The following is a 26,062-nucleotide window of genomic DNA, read 5'->3' as shown; positions in this document are numbered from 1 at the left end:
ATGGTACTGTTTATGCCCTCAAGATATTTTACTTAATCTTTTAATATTTTACTAGTTATATAAAGAAAATGTTACTGTGCAGCTAACTCACAGGTACTGATTCTGAAAAACTGACCTTGAAAAGAAAAATAATTTATTACTTTCTTATTCTGATTTTTATAACTAGAATTTTTATTAAGTGGTCTTTAGCATTTCGCTAAATGTTTCTGAATATTTTTTCACCATAATGTGTCAGTTTCAGATATGAGAAGTACTTTAATACTTATCAGAATAATTCTATTTCTCTGTTTTTAGATTCCCTTCTTTGATGATGTTGGTGCAGTAACACTGCAGTATTTTGATACCTTATTCCAAAGAGATAACCTTCAGAAATCACAGTTTTTCAAAGGACTGCCAAAGGTTCTGCCAAAACTGCCCAAGGTTTGTTGTTGATCAGTTTGTTATTATAGTCAGGAGTATAAAATTTAAAATTTACTTTGACTTACTATAATAACCCTTCCAAAAAAAAAAAAAATGTAACTTTTGCCAGAGGTACATAAATGACTATAAAAGGCTACAGACTGAAGTCACAAAAGTTTAGTGGACCTTTTTTGTGTGGTCCAAAAATTATTAAATAGTGTAAAAAATTAGAAGGATACCACCTGTGCAAAAGCAGCACTTGGACATTAAACATCAGAAGAGAAGTCCGTAAACTGTCATTGTGGAAATCACTGCCTCACTAGCAATTATACTGCTGTATAGATACTATTCTCTCCAATTCCTTTACTCTCCCTTTCTGGCTTATTAAATCATGGGGATAATATGGTCTAAAAATATTAGTGAATGCTAAAGAAGCCATTGGCTGGAAAACTAGTAATTCCTTTGCAGAAATATCTCCAGCGTTGAATCTATCAGATATTCATTGGTTATGCACTGTTTGTCTAGCCCTTTACTTAGATGCTGTGGAGAATAAATGGGAAACAAAATACTGTCCTTGCTTTCAAGGGCGTTACAGTAAGTGTAGATAGGGTTAACATGCATGAAACAACAATTAACAATGTGTGGTATGAATCATAAGTAATGAAGAAATTAAGAGGAGAACTGTATTAGTGAAACTAATTGGGGAAGATTTCCTAAAGGAAGGGTAATCATATGTCCCCCTTTATCTGTAATGTTCCCAAGTTATGTCTTTTGTCCTGGCATAATTAGCAATAGCACCCTATTTTACTCCCAAAAGTGTCCCAGTTTCAACTATAAATTATATAGTCACCTTACCCAAAGGGGTTGGAGATTTTAGACTTTTAACTTCAATGTTAATACTAAAGACCTGATATAAAGATTAGTTTTATGAAAACATTTTTTGCCTTTCAGCGTGTCATTGTGCAGAGAATTTTGCCTTGTTTGACTTCAGAATTTGTAAACCCTGACATGGTACCTTTTGTTTTGCCCAATGTTCTACTCATTGCTGAAGAATGTACCAAAGAAGAATATGTCAAGTTAATTCTACCTGAACTTGGCCCTGTCTTTAGACAGCAGGAGCCAATCCAGGTATGTATGTAGATATTTTTTTTCCTGTTTATCTAGTTAGTCAATGATAACTATCATTGAAAAGAAAAGGAAAGGATATTTGACTTTTTAAAAATTGAGGTAAGTATGAGAGACTTTCTTTTCCATTAGTCAGAAGCTATTTTGCATATGTTTGAAGTGAACCATTCCTAAAATTATAATTGAACTTTGCAAATAAATGTCTATAGCTCTCCACAGGTTGCTGTCTCAGAAAACAAATTGTAATGAGATTTTGCATGTGTTATATTGTTCCCATTGCCTTATTGAAAGTTATAGGTTTAGGAAAATAAATATTTATTTTTCTCCTGCACTTTTAAGTATTTCTGGTTTTTTGTTTTGTTATTAAGAGTCTTTAATTTGTAGATGGTTTATGCCAGTTGTTTCTCTTTATTTTATTGCTAATAAATAGTTTCACCAGAAGAGGAGAAATGCTTCCAGCACCATGGAAGTAATATGTGTGTGTGTGTATTGTTAAGGGAAAATTTAATTAGTCTCTGATATAGACTCTATTAAAATATTTATTTGCCAGATTCAAGGTAGACTTGGATTTAAGAGAGCAGTAAGGTCACATACCTGGGTTAGAATCTTGCCTTCTTTATCTCCTTGGACAAGTCATTACTCTCTTAAAGTTTCTATTTTGCTCATTTCTGAAATGTGAAAAGGGTTGTTGAAATTAAATGAAATTTTCTGGCACATGGTAAATGTTATTTTCTGCTACTCCATGGCAAGAGCTTATTGGTAAACCATTGATTACCTGATTTAATGGTTTTATGACAGACTGTTTGTGGTCCTTCCATTGAAAGGAGGGGAACAGAAGGGAGTCTGTGGTAGTAAGACAGGAGTTCCCCTGCTTAAGGAAAGGGCAGGTGAGAGAACTGTAGGCTTCGAAGCAGAGTTCTCCAAACATGGTCACGGTGTCAGGAGGGAAAGGAGTGGAGTCCCATGTTCACTAAGCTATGCATCAGATAGGATCCTAAGGAACCTATCATCTGAGCTCTTATTTGCCTTCATTCTTTGTATTTTTTTTCCCTTAGTAGTAGTAGTAGTAGTAGTAGTAGTAGTAGTAATCTAGCTAAAAATCCCTTCTGAAAAATTTTAACTGAGCCTTGACAAAACTAAGTATTCTGCATGGATAGAAGGGATAGTTTGTTCCTTATTACTTACGTATGTGGTGGCAAACAAATGATCAGGGGCAATTGAAAATGTTTCTAGAATTTTTCCTGACAGTCCTTTTCATTTCTGTACCTTTTCTTCTCTTGAACTTCATAGAAGCCGAGTGATGGAATTTACTTCTTTGGGACATCTGACTTTGCTGCTCTCAGGCTTTTATTTTTTTACCCGGTAGCTTTGCAGGTAGTTGGTACTTGTGGGTGAGTGATGTATTACTGAAGATGTGTGAGAGTTAGGAAATTAGTCTTTATTTAAATGTTTAAACTGAGAGCAGATGTTAAATATAGTGCTTCTAGAAACATAAGAGACTTGATTTATATGTTTTTGTCTTCCATGCCTTCAGGCTAGCAACATGGTGAGTGTCAAAATACATAACTTATTCTTTTGAAGCTACTTTAAATTTTGGCATGTATAAAGTGTCATAAAGATTCTAGACTTTAATACATTGTTCCCCTTTTCTATACAGATTTTGTTAATTTTCCTCCAAAAAATGGATTTGCTACTAACCAAAACTCCTCCTGATGAGATAAAGAACAGTGTCCTGCCAATGGTTTACAGAGCCCTAGAGGCTCCTTCCATTCAGATCCAGGTATAATATTCAATTTTTTTCCTTTAATGATGATTTTGATTCTTAAAGCAAAAGAAAGAAGTAAAGTACATTTTAAGTTTGTCATAATTTTTTTAATGTAAAGCTCAATAGTATTTATTAATCCATTGAATTGCATGATGTATACTACTACTAGTGTGTTCACTCCTAACTAATTTGAAGAATCAATTGATGAATACCTGTATTAATAAAGTAAAATGATTTGTTGCTTTTACTTATCAGTAATGTACTATTATAGAAGGTTTGATTTGTTGTAGTTTGGATTGCTGTATACCTTCTTCCTAAATGAGTAATTAATATATGAATGAAGATGACAAAGATGTATGTGCCTTTTTCTTATGAAAGCGTTAAGTAGGTACTGCTCATACTCATAATTTTCTTTCATGTTTGGTAACTCAGTCTTCTATTCAGAAATGTTGTTCCTTTTGCATTAAAGTTAATTTGTATAGCAGGTAGGTAGAAAAGCAGATAGTAATTTAGTGTGACCATCCCTAATGCATTTATAGTCATGCTTTTGTGTTACAAAAGTGCTGTTAAAACATCACATACTTTGCCAAACTTTTAGTTCTGTAAGTTTGCTACTAAAATTTTGGTTCTATGGGTTATCTGAAAAAAAATTTTTGGATTGCTATTAAAAGTATAATTTAGTTTGAGCTTTTTTTTCTCACTTTGGAAAATAAATACTTATGTTAAGAACATCTCACTGCATAAAAAGGTGTCATATTTAAAAGTTTATGGTCTCTTCACCAGTGCAAAAGTTCTAGTAAAGAAAAACAAAGAATTTTACTTTTTATAAGTTATTGACCAAAGCTTTTTTTTTAAAAAAAATGTGAACCTAATACCACACATATAAGGTCACTTGTTTGACTCATTTCAGTCCTTATCTAAGTTTTCTTTTATTCCAAGTTGTGAAGTTGATGTTAAAAATTTTCCTTACAACGTCATCTCTTGCTGCCTTTGTCCAAATGACGTGGAATGATTGGGGAAGGTACTTACTATTACTTTTAAGTGCTTTCCAAAGGAATTGTGAATTATAGCTTCTTGAAACATTCCCACAGGCCCTGTGTAGTCAACCTGGTTTTATATTCAGTGAAATTAGGGAGGAGAGGGAGGATCGAGTGATGTGAAAGGTCATTTTTCTTCCTAAGGGGGTTAGTTTGGCCAGCAAGTATTTTATTAAAATAGTTAATATATAATTCAAATTGAGTTGTACACTTTGCCAAGTTTTAGAGACTAGCATTTCTGATATCATTCAATATAAGTGTTTAGTCACCAGTCCAATTAACTAGTATCAACATTGCTTGGTAAGAGTCTGATAAAGTTAAAGCCTATCTAAGCTTTGGGAGAGAGAGCAAGAGCAGGAAACAAAAATCTTTTCCTCAAGCTTCATGCGAGTTAGAAGGCTAGGAAGTAACTTCTGAGATTCATTTTTGGAATGGTATTTTTAAACTGAAGTTTGATTAGAACTATTTAAGAGGCTAGAGAGAGTTTAGAAAAGCATTTGGAAAAGTAGAAGATGGTTTACAAAAGTTTTAGGGTCATTAGAGGCATTAATAGAAATGTATATGAGAACCAGTTTTTAAAATTATTTACCTTTAAATAAACGTAGAATTTGTTTTCATTCTCCCCTCCCCACCACCAGTTACAGAGAAAGTAGAAAATAATAGGCAGAAGTTCCTGAGAATATGCTAATTGGACTTCCTTTTGTTTGTTTTGTTTTTTTCCATCTCCTGTTCTTAGGTTCTTTACTGTGTCTCCTCCTATGGTTCTCCCCTCCTCTAGCTAAGTGATTTAGACATAATTTAAGATTTCCCTCTTTGTAACCTACTGCTAGATTATATGGCATAGTGCGTTGTGTGTGCAGTCAGTCTCTCTCTTCTCTGTCACTCTGATATCAATTAAAGGCTGAACTTCCCTGTTCCTCTCTGGTAGCAGGAGCACAGTATCTCACTGACTGCTCATCCTTGCTCATTCTCTACCATCTGTGGAAAATAGTCCCTTAAATGTAGTTTGTATTTATTATCCTCAAGTTATATCACCTACTTAATTACTATACTTCTGAATAGATATTAATATTAACTCTTTTCTTTCTTTCTGCCTTTTGGAAGTCTGGGGATAAGTTAAAGTAAATAAAATACTTGCCAGTATACTGATAACAGATTTTTAGTGGTTGATTCATTTCTATCTGCTAACCCAACATGAATGTCTTTAAGTTTACCAAATATCGTCAATAACTCCCTCCCTGATATACATTTATACCCCCATTTTCTTCAGTAATCTCTTTTTTGCTTTCCTACAAGGATCATTCTGCCTTATAAGGTATCTGAGATTAGGTTCTTCAGCCAGTTAGTTCTCGAGCCATTTCCTGTTCTTTTTTTATCTCATTTAATCCTCCATTATCCCCCCTTTCTTCTGTTATCCTTGGAGTTCCCAGTTCCAGTCATTTACACTATGGCGTGGCATTAAGTTAATAAGAATGTTTTAAATAACTTTTGCTGTTTCTGTCATTTATATTTGCTTTAGTTTCAGAATTTAGAAATAGTTAAAAATATAAAGGAAATTAAAATCCTCTGTCAGAGATGCCCACAGTTAACATTCCCAGATATATCCTTCCAGTTTTTTTCCCTAAGCCTGTAGACAGATTTAAAAAATGGGATTATATAATAGTATCTTATTGCATTTTATCCTTGATATTGTTAAACAGTCTTTGAAAATATATTTTAAAATGTTTGTATTATATCCATCATATGGATCTATGTAACAGCTAAGAAATTCCTTATTTAAGAGGAATAGTTTTACGTGACGTTGTACTTGATTTTCCCTTGTTGTGAAAGATAGCAAAACTTAGATGTTACTTTTTTTTTTAGATGTTCCTATTTTTAAAAATAAATGAAGAATTAATTGTGTTATCAGGGAAAGAAACTAGGAATGCGATCAGGGAATTTTGGTATATATGCTAGTTGTATGACATAGCGTGAATTTGAGCAAGGTCTTCTGAGCCTGTTTCCTCATCTGTAAAATTCAAAATTGATAATAAGTATTTTTCTTTCAAACAGTTGTTGAAAAGATCAAATGATATACCATACATAAAAGTTTATTTCAAGCTATGTGACAAATTAGCCATGCAAATGCAAAATGTTTTTTAGTATGTGAGAGAGTCTTTCTCTAAGATTGATCCGATTTATTTTCTTAATAGGAACTCTGTCTAAACATCATTCCAACCTTTGCAAATCTTATAGACTACCCATCCATGAAAAATGCCTTGATACCAAGAATTAAAAATGCATGTCTACAAACGTCTTCCCTCGCTGTAAGTAATCGCATATTAATTTTTGTTTTTCTTTCACTTCTCATTGGCTTAAATGATTTTCTTATTGTTTAATAACCCTTTTGTAGTTTGTTCATATATTTTGTCATGGCTATAAGTAGACTATATATAGTACTATGAAAGTGAGCAATAGCTGTAGTTTTCCCTGATATATAATTTTACAGTATTCCATCCCTGACATTACTCCCTGTCCCCTAACTTTGAGTGCGTCAGTAGAAAATTTGAGTAATTTTTTTCTTAATCCTTTTCTGCTTTAAGCCACAGTTTATTTTTTTCCATCTTTCTTGCAGAAATGTGGTGCTTTTTGTTTTTTTTACCAACTAATTGTTTTCTGCTTTTCTTAGTTTACTTTTTTTCTTTTTAAAAAATAGTTTTATTGATATTATGATCCTGACTAAAAGTATTCTATCTTAACAAATTCTAGCTAAAAAAGTAGGATGTGAAATATTTATCAAAATAGTCAAGATAATATAGATATCACAATTGATAGAATTGTGATAAAAGAGCTCCTAAATATCAGGTTTTAGTAACTGTATTAAAGATATATTTAGAAATACAAAACTTTATGTAGGACAAATATACTTTTCACATGTTGTTAAAATATTTAGTTTAAGAATGACTTGAACCTGAATTAGAGAAAAATACTGGAAGCCCAGTAAAATTAATCACTTGGTGGGAAAATGTAATCCTTTTTTGTAATTCAAATGACCCCAAGGAAATATTCTTAGCAAACAAATGTGTAATAAAGCTTTTCAAAGCCTAATTACTTTATTTGAAAAGATATAAAATTAAAATCATTCCTTACCTTTAGCTACCTAGTATCTTGGCAAAGCAATCAAAGATTCTTTCTGAAACAAGTCAGGGGAATTTATAAATATGTGAATTTTCTATATTAATAAAGGACGAGAGCTTTTAAACCTACTTTTATTCTTGAGGTTTTAACATATACCTATATGAAGATTATACTCATACTTAAAATATTTTGGTCTAGATTGCAAAGACTTTAAATGACTAATTCAGTTTACCTCTTTTAATAGGTACGTGTAAATTCATTAGTGTGCTTAGGAAAGATTTTGGAATACTTGGATAAGTGGTTTGTACTTGATGATATTCTGCCGTTCTTACAACAAATTCCATCCAAGGAACCTGCGGTCCTCATGGGAATTTTAGGTAGCTGAAAACTTAATGTCATTTGATGCTACTTTGTTTTACAATTATGCAAGTAAACTTTTCAATCTATAAAACCATTTTGTACTCTTTTCATGTATATAGCATTCAGTAACTGAAGAATGATGGGGTAAATGCCATGATATAACTTTTCTTTGTGTTAATTTTAGCAAAAGCGGTAGTACTTGACATTTATAAAGGCATAAGATATTTGGGAATCCTGGCTTCACAGATATCATGATAGCATGTAGTTTTCTCTATAAAATGGTACTAAATAAGAGAGGCAAGCAAAACTACTTGAAATGCTGATACCAGTCTTAATAGTAATACCTGATGTTTATTTGGTACATGATTTGTAACAGGCACTGTGCTGAGTCTTTTCTCTGCATTACCTTATTTTGTCCTCTCCAAAATCCAATGAGATAGATACTGTTATTTCTGTTTTACGGTAAGGAAACTGAGGCTCAGAGGAGTGAAGTAAGTTATTCAAGGTTATACAGCTGATAACTGGTAGAGCTGGTTTTTAATTTAGATATGTTTAAGTCTGAACAAATATTTTTCACTGCTAAGTGATGTGCCGATGAAGCATTATTGGCCTTACAACACATTCTATTCTATCAGCATAATTACAAATCACTCTGCAAAAAAAACTCTGAAATTGCCTATAAACATTTCCAATCTGGAAATGTTCAGGGTCTGCTGTACTAATAGAGATAGACCTAGCTGTGGAATCACAGAAACATTAACAAGTTACTAAACTTGAAGTTCTTTGTTAGTTTTGAAGAAAAACTATGTTATTCAGCCATGTATCTTTAATACCTACTCTAGTGCCTGATTTATAGAAAGCCCTCAGTAAATATTTGTAGGAATGGTCAGTAAGTAATCTGTTGTGGACCTCTGTAGAAATAGAACTTTTGAGATATGGTATGAAACTTTTGAGCTCAAAGAAGTTAGTCTTCTTGAGAAGGAGTTTGACGTAGTGGAAAGAGCCCTAACCCCAGTCCTGGCTATGCCAGTTCCTCGAGTGACTTTGAAAAGTTTCTTCATCTATCAAATGAGGATAAAAATAATATCATTATAGGAGTTTTGTGAGAATCAGTGAGACCAACTGAAGGGAAAGTAATGAGCATAGTGCCCTGCAAATAAGCATTTAATGGGCACTCAAAGTTATTCTTTGAGTATGTAAGTGAAGTGTGCATTAACAGCAGAATAACAGCAGATGGTGTGTTCTAAAGCTCTGGATTCTATCTATACAAAACACTTATAACACAAAAGCATTCAGAGAATGAGGAGCAAACGTGCTCAGTTTACCAAATGAAGGCTTTGTGCAATAGGTGTATCAAGCAGGGTCCTGAAAGTTGAGTAAATAGGTAAGACAACAGGGAAGGACTGTGTGGAGTTGACTTAAATTATTAAAGTTCAGAGATGTTGAGTCTGATTGGTTAAAGAAGTGAATAAAGTTATAGGACCTATACTTAGACACTTTAAATAGATGTCTCAAGTTTGAATGAGATGTCTGAAATATATGTTTAGATGTGTTCAGAATAGAGAGACATTCTGTAGCCTTTCTGCTGCACTGTAAGAACTGTATCTCGTTCTGATAGACTTTCAATTTTATACTATCATTAAATGTGTTCTTAAAACCAAAAGAATACAGGATAAATGTGTCATGGTATGTTAAATCTAAACTGACAGTAAAGCTGAAATCATTCTGATCCATATATAAGAGCATCCTTCTTCTAAGCATTGATAAGGAAAAATTTGTAACTACACTGATTATCAAGAGATTTCATATTGATACACTGTTTTTCTGATTTCTGTTGATTTGTGGTACTGAATTATAACATTTGTCTTACTCTTTTCTGTCAGGTATTTACAAATGTACTTTTGCTCATAAGAAGTTGGGAATCACCAAAGAGCAGTTGGCTGGAAAAGTATTGCCTCATCTGATTCCCCTGAGTATTGAAAACAATCTTAATCTCAATCAGGTAGGAGTAGTTTTGTGCTTTATTCAATTTATTCAGCTTACTGTTTTCTTGGCATTGAATGTATAAATATATTACATATAAATAGGTAAAACAAGGAAAAATATGCCAAAGAGGTAAATGAAGAAAGTTTGTGGGTTCAAAGTAAGGAGTATGTGAGTTGGAAGGATGGATTATTGGAGGCCTAATTGGGAGACAGTAAATGAGCAGAATTTTGAAAGATGTGTAGGATTGGGGACTACTTCAAATTTGGGACTGTGAAATTGACATGAACAAAGGGAAAAAAAATATGTCTGGGCTGTGTATTCATTATTTATTGCTACCTCACAAATCACCACAACTTGCAGGTTTAAAACAACATAGATTTATTATCTCACAGTTTCTGTGGGTCAGTCAAGCCAGGGCATGTATGCTCTGCTCAGAGTTTCTCACAGTGCCGCAGTCAAAGACTGAGGTCTCATCTGAATGCTCACCTGGGGGAGGATCTGTTTCTAAGCTCACTCAATGGTCGTTGGCAGGATTAAATTCCTTTCAGACTGTTGAACCGAAGGCCTCAGTTTGTTGCTCTCTGTTAGCTGGTTGCCACGGTGAATTCCTTGTTTCATGGGCCTCCAACGCGGCATCATCTGGTTTCATCAAAGCCAGAAAGAGTCTGCTAGAAAGATGGAAGTTATAGTCTCTTATAATGTAATCAAGGAAATGCCATCCCATTACCTTTGCCATATTCTGTTGGTTACAAGCAAGTCACATGTCCTGCCCATGTTTGAAGGTAGGGGATTACACAAAGACAGAGTAGCAGAATGAGGAGATAATTGGGACCATTTTAGAGTCTATCTGCCACAGGGAATGAATAATACAGTTTGAGAGATACCTATAATATAAGCAGGGAGTGATGATATTAAGATAAATTGAGACTAGAATAGGTAGACTTTCATTTTATTTTATTTTATTTTATTTTGGCCACGCCATGCAGCTTGCAGGATCTCAGTTCCCCCACCAGAGATTGAACCTGGGCCACGACAGTGAAAGCCCTAGAATAGGCAGACTTTAAATGCTCATCTGGTTTAGGTATTTGAACTTTCAAGATGTGGTAAATGTTTGAGCAAAGGAACTATGTACTCAAAGGTTATTATAGCATTACCTCTGCATACCTCTATCACTGTAGTTGTCACAGCTATATACTTGTGTGTCTGACTTTCCCAGAAGGCTGGTTGTTATAGCTTATTCTTCATTATATCCCCAGTACTTAGTACAGTGCCAGAAACAAAAATTTTTATTGAATTGAGAGAAAATTTGAGGTACAGAGTAATGACAAGGCATTTTGTTCACCATAAAACTAATGTTTAATGATGTATAATGGAAAAGATGGGGAAGGGTTACTGTTTAACTGAGAGTGTCAGAAATGGATAGGCTGGCAAGGTTTGGAATTAAAGACTAAAAGTGAATTAGAGCAATGAAGGAAGCAGAAAGCTGAGAGTTAAGCAAGAGAGCTTTTGGCATAGGGGAGAGTGCTGAGTGAATGGAGTTTTCAAATTAGAGAAATTTGTAAAATTAATCAGATCGAAAATTTCATTTGAAGTGGTAGGGTAAGCCCCTGAAGGTTTGTGTCCTTAGATTTCAGTTTTTGTCTTGATAATTTCTTCATATCTTGGATGGCAGGGTTGAAATTAGGATTGGCAAAAAGGGAGGATGAATATTGGGGAAAAATAGAATGATAACATGCCTAAGATAGTCTTCAACTTTTGGTCATTTCTGTTCTTAGTTCTCATATTTATGATTTAGGGTGTTTTAAAATATTCTCAAATGCTTATTTTAGAATATATAATTACATTTGAAGTGTGTTAGTTTTCTTCAGCTTTATGGTTGATTTTTTTGAGGGGCCTATTTTCATCAGCAGAAATATTTAGATTCATATCATCTGGTATTTTACAATGGTTAGCATGGATGTGGTCTGCTTTCCTATTCATTTCATGGACAGGGTTCCTAATTCAAGACTGCCCTCTTCTGTCAGTTCTGATTTAAAATAATCTAAGTATATTACACATTATGTGAAAAAGATAAAGTAACTTAGGAAAATACATTTTTAGCATTTGATTAAAAAAGAGCAAATACCATGCAGCAATCCAAACACGATCACAACTTGTGTTGGGGGACGGTTCCTATGACCACCCCCAGATTCAGTGATTCACCAGGAGGACTCAGGCCTCAGCCAATGGTTGTACTCACAGCTATGATTTATTATGGTGGAAGAATATAAAGCAAAATCAGTGAAGGGAGAAGGTTCATGGGGCAAAGTCTGGGGGAAACCAGGCTCAAGCTTCCAGAGTCATCTTTTGGTGGAGTCACACAGAATGTGCTTCATTTCCTGGGTAATGAGTTGTGACAGTGTGTCTGAAATATTGCCAGCCAGAGAAGCTCATTGGAGACTTGGTGCCTGGAATTTTTACTGGGGGCTGATCAAGTAGCACCTGCTGCCTGGTACTCAAATTCCAGTTAGGCACAGTGAGCCACTATTATCAGTTAATGGTGGGAACCTCCCAAAATCTGAGTTCCTGGACACCAGCCAAGGGCCAACCTTGCAAGCAGACTTTTCCAAGGATAGCAGTGCAGGCCTACTATGTTAATGCTTCAACAATATAGATGAATCTCACAAACATTATGTTGAGCAAGTGAAGCCAGACACAGAGGAGCATCTACTGAATGATTCCATTTATATGAAACACAAAGACGGTTAAAACTACACTGCTAGAAGTCAGAATAGTCTTTTCTCATATGGCGAGGGAGGGTAGGAAATGACTAGAAGGGGGCACGAGGAAGCTTCTGGGGTGCTGCCAATGTTCTGTTCTTTTTCTGGCTACTGGTTAAATTCAGTTTGTGAATTTTTTGAGATGTGCACTTATATGTATACTTTTCTGTGTATGTTATATTTTGTTAAAAAGTTAAAAAACTAATCAGCAAAGAGTCAGTCATGGTAAACAGCTAAGGAAATATGCCTTTTGTTACTCTTATGGTCAGACAGAGGATAAATGGATGATAGAGCATGGTTGAGAGGCAGCATAACGTAGTAGAAAACAGTACAAGCTTTGGAGACAGACTTAGTATGAATTCTAATTCTGCCATACAAGTTATTTAGTATTTCTGAGTAAGTTGCTTTCTCTCTTGCTGAGCCTGAGTTCCCTCATTTATAAAATATCAATATTAATAAATTTACTTTGAAGAGTTGTGAGGATTAATAAAATAGTGTATTTATAAGCACCCAGCCCAAAGACGTAGTTGTAAGATTTGGGGAGGGGGAGAAAGCAGTTTCTAGAGTCTTCCTGTAATATGTGGTATTATTAAAATAAATTGTTTATGATGATCCTGAAGTACCATAAGAATTATTTAACTAGGGGCTTCCCTGGTGGTGCAGTGGTTAAGAATCCACCTGCCAATGCAGGGGACACGGGTTTGAGCCCTGACCCGGGAAGATCCCACATGCCGGGGAGCATCTAAGCCCGTGAGCCACAACTACTGAGCCTGCGCTCTAGAGCCCGTGCTCCACAACAAGAGAAGCCACCACAATGAGAAGACTGCGCACCGCAATGAAGAGTAGCCCCTGCTCACCGCAACTAGAGAAAGCCCGCGTGCAGCAACGAAGACCCAATGCAGCCATAAATAAATAAATAAATAAATAAATAAATAATTATTTAAAGTTTAACAAAAGCTTAAACTATGTTTAACTTTGAATTAGATATACTTTATGAATTTTAATTATTTGGAAGTTAGATTATGTATATTTAATATTTCTACTGACTTTTTAGAAAACAAGGCTTATTTTAGCCAAACATGTCATTTTTATAATGATCTGAATAAAGAGTAATTTTTTATGCATTATTAAGCAGATTGTTTTCAGATATGCACAAATTTAGATGGTCATTTTTGGATTAGTCTAGAAAAATCAATATGTAATAACTGCTGGAGTTGAATTTATATAAGACTGCTGAATAATAGCTGTTAGGCAACTCAGGATATAAAACTTATTGAGAACATGTTTTCTGGAACTTAAAAGTCTCATCAACTATATCACCACCATACAGAGATACTGTAAAAGCTTGCTCTGATACATTGAGCTAAAATATACTATTCTTATGTCATCAGTGCTATGAGTGGGTCTATTCTGATAAAAATAGAGAATATTATGAATAACTTGTTGAATTATTTTATTAGATTACCTTTGTGGCTAACTTGAAACATTATAACCATATCAATTTCTTATTACACCAGTTCAATTCCTTCATTTCCGTCATAAAAGAGATGCTTAATAGATTGGAGTCTGAACATAAGACTAAACTGGAGCAACTTCATATAATGCAAGAACAGCAGAAGTAAGTAGGTTGCATATGAATTGCACATGGTCCAGGAGTGACATTAAAGTTATGTCATGGTTGATTTTCTAGAATATGGACTAGAAAAATTGAAGGATTTCAATTTGACTATATGTAAAGCATATAAAAATTTTCCAACATATCAAGTTGAACTGAGTTTAAATAGAATGTTGTTGAAAATCTGATGTCATTTCTGAATACGGAAGCATAATAGGATGTAACCTTAGCGTTTTCTCTGCATAAAGAAAATTCTGTTTCTAAGAAAATCTCTTGTCACATTAGCTACTGGCATTGTAAACTCAGGGTGCTGATTGCCAAGAGCACCACTTAAAAATATTTTTCAAATCTGTGAAATCCTGGTGTTTTGATTTCTCCTTCTTTTTTCTCTAACCCCAGAAACATTTATAGAGAATTCATTCCATACGTAGTACCACAGCGTGTACCTCTTTTTTTGTTTGTTTGTTTTTAGGGAGGATTTTCTAAATTATTTGCAAAATACTAGTATTCAAAGGAAGAGGGGAAGGGTAAAAATTATTCAGTGGAAAATGCCAGTTTTTATGATCAAATCTCCACTATATTTTTTGCTCCAGAGGCAAAACATGATTTTAGGATGCCTGTTAAAGTTTAATCCTGAGTCAAAGACATCTGAAAATCAGTAAAATTGATATCAATCATGAGCCAAGTCCCCCAAAAGAAACTTTTTAGGTTCTGCTCCAGTGTAAGATGAAGGCTTTATGGAAATAAATACACAAGGTGTAGAATGATGTGAAATAGCCCTTTGTATGCACTAAGTATTCTGTGATGTATATATTTATCATGTTTAATGGATTGACTATATTAACTTAGGAACCCTGAAAAATAGTCTTTAAAAATTACAACAGAGAGAAATTTTCTATCTATTATTTATACTTGAGGTGTAAATGAACCTTCTCTTTTTCTCCTTCCTATCTAAATCTTACCTGTTTTTTAAGGCATAGATCTTGCCCACATCACTTATTCAGTGATTATAGCATTTATTGTTAGAATCACAGATTCTGAACTTAATCACATTAAGTTCCCATATCATATCTTGTCTCTCAGTGAGCTGTAAACTCTTCTATGGTAAGAACCATGCTTGCCTGGTTTTATGACACTAAGTTCTCCAGTAAATCTCAAATGCTGAGCTTTAAAAAAAAGACGTGTGTACAAATGTTGGTTTTTGGGGCAAGCAGACATTAATAGTAGTAAATAATGAAAAAGATTATGACTATCCTTAAAGAATGAAGTTGCAGTTTGCTTAGACTGTAGTAAATTCCATGTGGATGAACTATTTTTAGTACAAGTTTTATTTTTAAAACATACATTTCCTTTTATTGCTTTGTCATAACTCAACTCTCTCTTACAGATCTTTGGATATAGGAAATCAAATGAATGCTTCTGAGGAGACAAAAGTTACAAATGCTGGGTCTCAGGTAAGAAGATATTTAGATTATTCTAATTTTTGAAAAAAAGTGCTTGATAGTGTGCTCCATTTCGGGGACCTCTGATCTTTAAGCAGTAAAATCACAATCTTGCACGTCATTCAGCTGGTTGACCTTTTGTATTTCAGCATATTGACAAAGTCTTTAACAACATTGGAGCAGACCTTCTGACTGGTGGAGAATCAGAAAATAAAGACGATGGGTTACAGAATAAACATAAAAGAGTAAGTGTCTTTACTGTGCTTTCGGTACTCGTATTTATATTATATAACTTCTAAAACCACAGATTTTTGTTGGGAAATACTATTTAGCTTAATAAGAAACATTCTTTAATTATCTTTATGAAATTTAAAAGTTATCAGTGGGTCATGCATGACCTGACGCATGTTGAGAATAAACATGCTTAAGATTTTTAACTTCCTTTATTATTCAGTCTCCCATGTTGGTAACATTTCTAGGTTGCCTGACTTCTTTGTCCTTTCTACTGTACTTTGCCAGTCACATCCCTTGATAAATTCTACAGTGTCTCTTCTCTGATTCTGATTTTGAATAACAAACTTTAAAATGATACTTTCCAATTGAAATGTTGGTTAGCATCCAATATAAAAAAAAATGTCAGTTTTGAATTTCTGCGGAGGGCAGTTTTCTTCTGTTCATTCAACAGTTATGAGTACCTGTATGTGTAGAGCCAAGGAACTACTAGACATTGTGGTTTACAAAATTGTAAGAGGACATAGTGCGAGCTTATAGGTTGGCAAAGTTGATATGAGAAAAAGACAGATGTTGAATTTGATGCAGACATTAGCAGTGAAAGAAATTGTTCACGTTAAAAAAAACAAGTTGTTTCCTTTTTACTTAGCTTTTTGATGAGTTTCTAAAATATTTTTGGAGTGAGCTAGAATCTCCCAATTTTATAAAATGATATCACCTAATCATATTCTCATTGTCTGGAAAAAGATGATTCTAATGAATGGTTTTAAAATAATAATTTTATTATTATTTTCATACTGGAAATAGTTTAGCATGGATCCTGTGAGTTTCTACCTAAAGTTAAATCTTATCGTAATTCAAAGTATAACTTACGCTGTGGCAATCACCAATACAGGAGTAGTTTGTAATCTACTTGGTATTGTCAGACATAACAAAAAGAAATCTTCTGTTTTATAAATGGAATTATGAAAGTTGTCAGTTGATGTTTTTGGTTTTGTTTTGTTTTAAGGCATCACTTACACTTGAAGAAAAACAAAAATTGGCAAAAGAACAGGAGCAGGCACAGAAGTTGAAAAGCCAGCAACCTCTTAAACCCCAGGTGCACACACCTGTTGCTCCAGTCAAGCAGGTCAGAGTTCATTTCTTTTGCATAATTCAAGCATACTACACTTTTTTTTTTATATCTTTATTGGAGTATAAATGCTTTACATTGTTGTGTTAGTTTCTGCTGTATAACAAAGTGAATCAGCTATATGTATACATGTATCCCCATATCCCCTCCCTCTTGAGCCTCCCTCCCACCCTCCCTATCCCACCCCTCTAGGTCATCACAAAGCACTGAGCTGATCTCCCTGTGCTATGCAGCAGCTTCCCAGTAGCCATCCATTTTACATTTGGTAGTGTGTATACATCAGTGCTACTCTCTCACTTCATCCCAGCTTCCCCCCACCGCAAGTCTGTTCTCTACATCTGCGTCTTTATTTCTGCCCTGCCACTAGGTTCATCAGTACCACTTTTTAAAATTCCATACATAAGGCATACTACTCTTAAGGAGTAAGGTAGTATAGAACTTAGTCTACCTACTAGTGTTTTATAAAAATGTATTTCAGAAAATACTTTAATGTGTAATTTCTAAGAAGTATGGGCATCAAGAATTTTCCAACAACTCCTCAATAGCCTGCCTAATATATAATGTTTTGTAATAGTGCTTGTTACCAACAAAGAGGAAGCTAGATTAATGGGAGGGTTCTTAAAAAATATTAGGTCTATGATACTAATTCAACGCTGTTCACTTTGAAATGACCAGGAATATTATATTCATGCATTTATGTATTTTTGAGCAAAAAGCAATTTTCAATTTTTAGCTTTTTTGTTATAGTTATGTTTGTGAATTGGTTTAGGAATACTGACCTGTATGTCCTGACCAGTATTTATTTCCCGCTATGGTCCAGGCAGTGTTCTAGGTGCTGGTGTTAGAGCAGGGATTAAGGTCTCTGCTGATAGAAAGTTTACACTATTACTGATCTCAGAAATTACTTTATCTTACAAGCTTTCTTTAAATTATTCTTTGTTGTTGTTGTTGCCTCTTAATCATTAAATTTCTTCCTCTGGGAAAAATCTTTGTGGGCCAAGAGGTAAAAATAAAGTACTTTGTAGGTACTTATAAAAGAATAGAGCAAATAAATTTCCACAAAATTTTGATGAAATTCAAAATACAAAAATAATAGAGTATCCTTGTCTGTAATACAGATGTAATGAGAAAAATGCAATTCTGTTTTTTGGTGGAGGTGCAGCGGGGGAGACAACATTTCATTTAATTGGAGTTCAGAGTTGTGTTCCCTGTCATCAAATTGATTGCAAATGTTCATCCTTAAAAAGCCTTACAAAAATATGTGGCAGGCTGGATTTGGCCTGTGAGCTGTGGTTTGCTGTCTTGGTGTAGACTATTGAGCTTAATTTTAACTTGTACTTTATGATAAAATTTATCAAATGTTTACTAATTTTAAAGTAATTTGGAATTCTTGGAGATAAAGTAATTTCCTCATATTTTTCAGACTAAGGACCTGACAGACACATTGATGGATAATATGTCATCTTTGACCAGTCTTTCTGTTAGTACCCCTAAAATTTCTGCTTCAAGTACCTTCACTTCTGTTCCTTCCACGGGCCTTGGTATGATGTTTTCTACACCAGTTGATAATACAAAGAGAAATTTAACAAACGGCCTGAATGCCAACATGGGCTTTCAGACTTCAGGATTCAACATGCCAGTTAATACAAACCAGAACTTCTTCAGCAGTCCAAGCGCACCTGCAGTGGCCAAGATGACACTGGGAACACCTTCCACTTTGCCAAACTTCAGTGCTGTGAGTGTTCCTCCTGCTGGTGCGAAGCCGACTCAGCAAAGACCCACAGACATGTCTGCTCTTAATAATCTCTTTGGCCCTCAGAAACCCAAAGTTAGCATGAACCAGTTATCACAACAGAAACCGAATCAGTGGCTTAATCAGTTTGTGCCTGCTCAAGGGTCTCCAGGTGTGGGCAGTTCGGTAATGGGAGCACAGATGCGCATGATAGGACAGTCTGCCTTCGGTGTGCAGACTAATCCTTTCTTTAACCCGCAGAACTTTGCACAGCCGCCACCTACTATGACCAGTAGCAGTTCAGCTAGCAGTGACTTAAAAGATCTTTTTGGGTGAGGTGTCATGCTCCTGTTTTTGAAGGATTACTTCAGTTTTAATCATGGGTAAGCTGATTTACATCTATATAGTTGGATTGGAGGAAGTACTTCTGTGGGAAAGTGAATGGTCCTGTGACAGAAAAAAACCTGTTGTCATGCCAGCATAGTAGTTGTATGGACTCTTTAACAGTTGAGGTTTTTAAAGCCTTGAGGATTTTTTTCCTCTTACCAACTCTCCTTCAGGTTTTTAAAAGACCCAACCCATATCAATCTCAACGAGAAAAAAAGACACCTGAGTATCTTGAATAGCAGAATTTTTAAATCAAATGTTTATTTTGGCTTGTAAATCTTGGTGTTATTTAAAAAATTGAGTTGATGGTAATTGCAAGTTTCATCTGTTAAATACTACATGGTACACAGTCTGCCTTCACAAGTGATTAGTCTTCATTTTTACTATGTGAAAAATCTTGATACTGTATTGATTTGTTTGCATTTAGTGTGACTGAGTGAGAAAATGATAAGCCTAACGAAAAGGATCGGGTCGTTTGCTTTTCCAATCTTATTACTTCTCAGATAAACTATGTTTAGTGCAAAAGACTGAGCAAACACTGCAGGATTTAACTTAACCTTGATTTCATTGGTTCAAACTAAAGGCATTATTAACTATCATAAATGCAAACTAATCGTTGTAAATTATATTTTAGCATGGTCTGCCTCAAATAGTAATGTATTTTTCTGCATTTACTTGGATATGTTTAGAATCACTTTTTTTCCTACTGTATCACAGACAGAAGAGGTATGTACTGATTTGTACAGGTATTTGACAAAGCCCTCTGATGTGCTTTCCCTGACTACTGCCTTCATATTTCATTTTGAATTCAAACTTCTGAGGTTGCAGCACATATGAATTGCATTTTCAAAAGGAGATTTGTAAGAATTAAACTATATTTAATGAGTATACTTTTGAGATTTCTGCTGTATTGTTTCAAATGTAATAAACTTTACTTCTCTAAAAATGAGCACTTGTATCTTCTGGCTACTAACAGATTAATTTTCAGCTTGATACGTTATGATAACGTCTGACTTTGTCAGTTACTGCATCTGAAGTTTAAATCTTCTCTAGTAATTTCAGGACCCTTTGTTCGAACATTTTTATGTCCATAATTAGCCATTTTTAGGAAAGAAAGAATAAATTCTTCTAACGGGAAACATGCTTTCTTTTTCAAGGCCTTTCTCTGATATTTTTCTTTGAAAAGTAGAAAGTTCGTAGGTTAAAAGATTTGCTGATTAGTCAACCATGGAATCATGCTATAGATGTCATTTGTATTTCGTTAAATTATATTCCATCATTATGTGATAACTTTAAACTGATCTTTCAGGGAACTATAAATGTATTATAATTGCAGCCATAGAGTTTGTGGTTTTTAATTATCTGAAACCAGCAATCATTTAAAATAAATCATATGAAGTTTAGTGTGCTGACACTACATTTATTCATTGAAAAAATATGTATACACACACTGAACATACAGTACTTGATTATAAAATGTAATTTGATAATATCGCTGGCAGCATTCAGTAAGAGGGTATGTTAAAAAATAAAAAGTCAGCTTAACATCCGGTTTCTGTATGAGCTGTATTTTGTTACATGGTTTTAGGAAAAGGACTGATAGGAATGCTAAAGAAGCTTTTCCAAGAAATGAAAAGCACTAGGAAGAGCAGATGCTTTTGGCAGATACATTCATACCTCGACCTGATTATTTGTCTTGTTTGTAACACAATATCTATCTTGAGAAAAGTTTACATAAGGAATAAAACTGCTTAATGTTGAAGAATTTTTCTTCGTAACAATTCAGTAGTCACTGTTCATTAAGAAATTGCTTTTTGTTTTGTAAAATAACTTTGTCAGTGTTGAACTCCTAATTAGAAGGAAATCTTAATAGAACAATTTACATAATTTGAACTTCTAAATATAAAAATAGATTATTTGAAAAAATATATGTGATTCTTAGGTAATTTTCACATCTTGAAACTTGTTCATTCACTGAGGTAACGATGCTACATTTTTAGAAGATTTTCTACACTTTTTTCTTACTTTCTTGAAGGTATTTTGTTTAAATCATTTCTATCACTCGAACTGTTACCACTGCCTTTCTCTGTTGTGAAACTGCCTCTAAAAAATAGTTCTATTTTTAGGCTTGTATTTCTATGTGAACAAAATTCTCAAAGTACTAAATAGATCACCTTAAAATTATTGTAGATACTGATGGCATTTTAAGTCCCTTGTGCTTAGAGTAGAAATTTCGTAGGTTAAAAAGCACCTGTAGACAAAAATTACAAGAAAGATTCCCTTTTATTTGAATTGGTTCTTTATTCTCCTAATGCTAAAGTGTGTGATATATTTAGAGGATTCATAAAAAGAAATGGAAATAGACTATGTACTTGGCTGGGTTTTGTTTGTTTTGTTTTGTTTTTATTTTGGAACGCTTATAACCCTCTTTTCACCTGAGTAAGTTAAGGAAATAGGTTTTTGTTATTGTTTTTTAACCTGTAAAATACCTCACATGGTTGCTTTTACATATTAAAGGAAAAGGTATATGTGAAAGTACATGATAGCAAGCACAGAGTATGCACCAAATAAATTTCGGCTTTGATGAAACTTTCCATATTAAGTTGTGATTTCATGCTTTGTTATTTACTGGTCTTGAAATAATTTTAGAACAAAACAAATCTGTAAGAATTTAAACTGTATAGGATTTTAAGAGATTATTTATGTTGCTGGCTTTCAAACTATAACTGTGGCACTCAGTAAGAAATATATCTTACATTACAAACCCAGTATATGAAATTTATACCTGAAACAAAAGTTTCAGAAAATCTTTGATACATAATAGTATACTTTTTTAAAATTATATCCTATTAATTAAAAAAAAAATGGTTACAATCCCTAAAGAGATTTCATGATATAGTTTGAGTAAAACTGAAATAATTCAACACCACGCAGATGTAGAAACAGAGGGTCAGATATTCACATGCCCTAACCCAAGAAAGTTAGAGCCAGGAATAGAAGCTAGATTTTTTTTTTTTTTTTTTTTTCTGATCTGCAATCCCATGCTTTCTACCATTATATCCTTTATTGTATGAATTCTGGAGTTGGTTTTGTCAAAATGGTTTAATATAGTAAGTATTATGTGTTCAGTACTTATTTGGTACCATAAATATATTTACATTGGAAAAAATGGCCTTGAAGAGGAAGAGGGAGATGATAGAATGGAAATGTTCATGGTCAAAATCAGCCTCTGGGCTGCTTCTCTGAATTGTGGATGAGATGGTTGGGGGAGCCAGGTTAGCAGTGCTTGCAGTACCCAGACATGTAGTAGAATTAAAGCATATAACCTTGAGGAGAGGGTGGCATAGTGGAAAAAGCCATTTCACCAAAATGGAGCTTGTTAGATATTAGAAACTTCTATCCAAAGCAGCCAAGTTGCTCTAGCCACTCAGAGAGGATTTAACTACCTGGAGTGCAGAACACATACGTAATTTAAAATTTCCTAGTAACCACATTAAAAAGTAAAAATGGATGAAATTAATTGTAATAATATATTTTGTTTAACTTAATAGAGCCAAAATATCTTTTCAACATGAACTGATAAAAATTTAATGATATATTTTAAGTTCTTTTTTGTGCTTAGTCTTGAGATCCAGTGTATATTTTACACTTAGGACATATCAATTCAGGCTTGTCACATTTTGAGTACTTGATAGCCACGTGTGTCCAGTAGCTCCTGTGTTAGATATGTAGGTATATATGGAAGGTAAGAAGCCAAAAGAGTGAACTCTGGCAGTTATCAGTTTACTGTCTCCCAGCTCCAAATCCATCCTTCTGTGCCCTGCTTTGTGATACTCGAGCTGGACCCTGTAAACGCGTCTCCCTTGCCAGCTTGGCAGAATGTTAGGCTTCGTCGGTAGAGGGTCCTGAAGTGGCACTGCAAAGCAATAGCAGCAAGAAGTCACTTCTGGATTCTGGTTCTCCATTTTTATTCGCTGCAGGAGCCCGGCAGCCCCAGCAGAGGACCCCAGCTGTGCCTCAGTCACACTCTCCCACTTGGGAGCAGCTCCGGCGGGCTGCTTTCGGCCACTCCCTCAAGCAGCTGTCTCCCACTCTGGCCCTCTGACAAATGTCTTCACCACTGGTGGCTGAATGTACCTGTGGAAACCACGCCTTCGCCGAAGAAGGCGCTCAGCTTGAGGGGTTGGAGTGGGGAAGAGAGCCTCTCCTAGTCTTTAGTTCCTTAATTTTCTTTTTACTTTCTCCTAGCCTAGAGGTAGTAGCTGCCTTTTTTTCTTTTTTTTTTTGCAATGGCTACTTCTGAACTCCTTAGAGTCCTTTTTTATGCCTTTTAAAGGCATAAAAGGACAAGTAACTTCTACTAGTTGACAATTACTTCATTAAAATTTCCCTGTTCAAATGTCTGGTTTTGTCTCCTAACCCTACCTTCACTGGTAAGACTCCTCACTCTATTAAGCCATTTAAAAATGGGGCCAATATGAAATAAGTCAGACAAAGACAAATGCAAGTATGATTTCACTTTTATGTGGAACCTAAAAAACAAAGGAAAAAAGAAAACAAAACTCACAGAGAACAGATTGGTGGTTATCAGAGGGGAAGTGGATTGGGGTAGTTGGGCAAAATGGGTGAAGGTGGTCTATTGTAATGTGACACATATTAACTAGGCTTATTATTGTAATTATTTTTTAGTGCATACATACAGTAATCGAATTATTAAGTTTAACACCTGAAACTGATATGTTATAAACCAATTTTACTTCAGTAAAAAAAAGTTGTCCAAAAAAAAAATAATGGGGCCATAGGATGGATATATGTGCTGCTAACAAAAGCTATAGGGAATTGTATATATGTAGCCTATATTAAAACTGTCCTTTCTAAAAGTTCTTTTGAAATGTGCCTTGAGTGGAAATATGATTTAGCTACTCTGTACCTATTTGAGCAGTTCCAATTTTCATCTTTTTTTTTTTTCCTGTATTTTGGATATGTGTTCTTTTTGTGGTGGCCTAGGTTGCTAGGAAACCCAGTGTTAGGCTTTCATATGAGAATGAGACTCTGATGTCCAGAGTTTGCACGTAGGGATCAGCATTCATGTAGGTCCCTTCCGAGTCCCTGCCAGTCTTTCTAAATGCAATGATCAAACAAAAGTCAAATATGGGGCTTGTCCACGGGCGCATTAGGAGCATAGAATGCATGGACTTTGGAGCCAGATAAAGTTGGGGTTTGGGAGGGGGGCATATTTTTTTTGAAATTTCAGGCTAAAATTATAGCATTTATGCTCTATGGAGGTGGGATGGGTTGCTTTACATATTTGTTCAGTTGGAACAGATCCAAAATAGTTTTTAGGAAAATCTTGTCTCTAACAGTGTGTGCTCTTAAAATCACTTTTGTGGAGAGATGGAAAGGCCTCTCACTGAGGTGGTATCCTCCTTAGACTGCTCCAATGTCAGAAGGGGATGGCCTCTTTATCCCCAGCTCCAGTGATCATACAGACCTGCCCCTAATCAGCAATGATATCTGTACCCAGATACTTGTCAAAGAACAACATTTAACTCTCTATTGCCCAACGTTCAAAATCTCATTTTTGAGAAAGTTTAATGGAGGAGGCCAAAAATTGAGTAATCCATCCATTTCTTTAGAAATTCTGAATGAAATTAAACCCACTGTGGAGACCTTTGTGCCTGGGTTGCGTTGTTTTGGCCACACATCAATTTCTGTTACTGCACTTAGCTTTGGACTGTATTATGAAACATATTCATGCCAAGGATGACGCTGTTTCACTCTAACATAAAATAGTTTCTTTGAGGACCCACAAGAGAAACTTCAGGTTTCAGATCAGGAGTAAATGTGCTTCTAAGCAACTAGTTTGCCCTTATCTTTTAAAGTCTGAATAATGGAGCAAATCACATATTAACAGCTTGGAGGTTCAGGCAAATTTGCAGTCCACCTGTAACAAATATATAGGACGTTAATAGTATGCATTGTTCAGTACTTCTGGCTTTATCTGATTTTTAAAATTCTTATTTCTCCTTTGCTCTGATTTCCATTTTAAAAAACAAGTTTTGTATTATGTTCTTAGAAATTCTTATTTTGGAACAAGGTAAAGTGTAAATAAGTATATGGAATGAATGAGTTTAAATCTTGTCTCTTTGACCAACTGACCAGAATAAGTTTTCTCAGCTATAAAATGAGGATCACGTCTTACAGACTCATTAGGATTAAATGAAGTAAACGTGTGTGAAGCACCTGACAAGGCTCCTGACATACTGTAAGTACTCAATAGATATCCTCACCTTGCTTATGCTGGACATAAGCCTCTAAAATAATATCCACTTGAATCAAGAGCAGATACCTCACCTAGCATTATTTGAATACGTTTATTCTTCAAAAAACAAGCCAAAAATAGGTTATAGGCTATGAGATTCTTGGGACACAAATAGTAATGAGATGTAGGCTATGTCATTAAGGAATCTGCACTGTGGTTATAAAAGGTAGCTGAGTAAGCTGACAATTACAGGACAGCGTGGTATATGCTGTGATAAATCTTAACATAGGAGGGACAGCCAACCTAGGCCAGGGGAGTGGGGAAGACTTCTTTAGAGGACATGGGCCCTGAGCTCAACCTTGCAGGGAGCCTTTTAAAAATTGTGTTTGATGCTATCAAATGATTACTTAGGAATTACATTTTCCCAAATTAAGCTGGACACACTGGGGAGAGGATTAAGGTAGGTAACTCCCAAGGTCCTTTTGAATTCTGAGATTACATGAAAATTGCTTGAATTAAGGAAAGTCCGGTCAAATGACTTGATGACCAGGAAAAGTGGAATTAATGTTGGCTGAGTAAGCCAGGGATGACACCAACACAAGGAATAAAATAAGTGAGGAATATTGTTATTTTTTAAGTAATAATTCATGCTTCGTTGAACATTTCAGAAATTTAAGAATCCACACGTGTGAGTTTAATAAACCTACTTTAAA

General features: G+C 34.7%; 1 protein-coding gene across 2 annotated transcripts in view; it reads left to right on the top strand.

Annotated features, from left to right (window-relative positions):
- SCYL2 (SCY1 like pseudokinase 2) overlaps positions 1 to 20,036 on the top strand; it is a 57,703-nt gene extending 37,667 nt beyond the window's left edge. For both annotated transcript variants that reach the window (XM_082419386.1, XM_082419387.1), the window contains exons 8-18: positions 295 to 420; positions 1,351 to 1,527; positions 3,182 to 3,304; positions 6,519 to 6,632; positions 7,688 to 7,820; positions 9,687 to 9,805; positions 14,066 to 14,166; positions 15,551 to 15,617; positions 15,755 to 15,850; positions 16,846 to 16,965; positions 18,392 to 20,036. In XM_082419386.1, coding sequence (XP_082275512.1) covers positions 295 to 420; positions 1,351 to 1,527; positions 3,182 to 3,304; positions 6,519 to 6,632; positions 7,688 to 7,820; positions 9,687 to 9,805; positions 14,066 to 14,166; positions 15,551 to 15,617; positions 15,755 to 15,850; positions 16,846 to 16,965; positions 18,392 to 19,036 — 1,821 coding nt within the window. In that variant the 3' untranslated portion in view covers positions 19,037 to 20,036. The remainder of the gene's footprint in view (positions 1 to 294; positions 421 to 1,350; positions 1,528 to 3,181; positions 3,305 to 6,518; positions 6,633 to 7,687; positions 7,821 to 9,686; positions 9,806 to 14,065; positions 14,167 to 15,550; positions 15,618 to 15,754; positions 15,851 to 16,845; positions 16,966 to 18,391) is intronic.
- The last annotated feature ends 6,026 nt before the right edge of the window (positions 20,037 to 26,062 follow it).

The sequence above is a fragment of the Balaenoptera physalus genome, assembly GCF_965194825.1.
Source record: "Balaenoptera physalus genome assembly, chromosome: 13".
In the NCBI taxonomy this organism is placed as follows: domain Eukaryota; kingdom Metazoa; phylum Chordata; class Mammalia; order Artiodactyla; family Balaenopteridae; genus Balaenoptera; species Balaenoptera physalus.
This window is presented reverse-complemented; position numbering and strand designations above follow the sequence as displayed.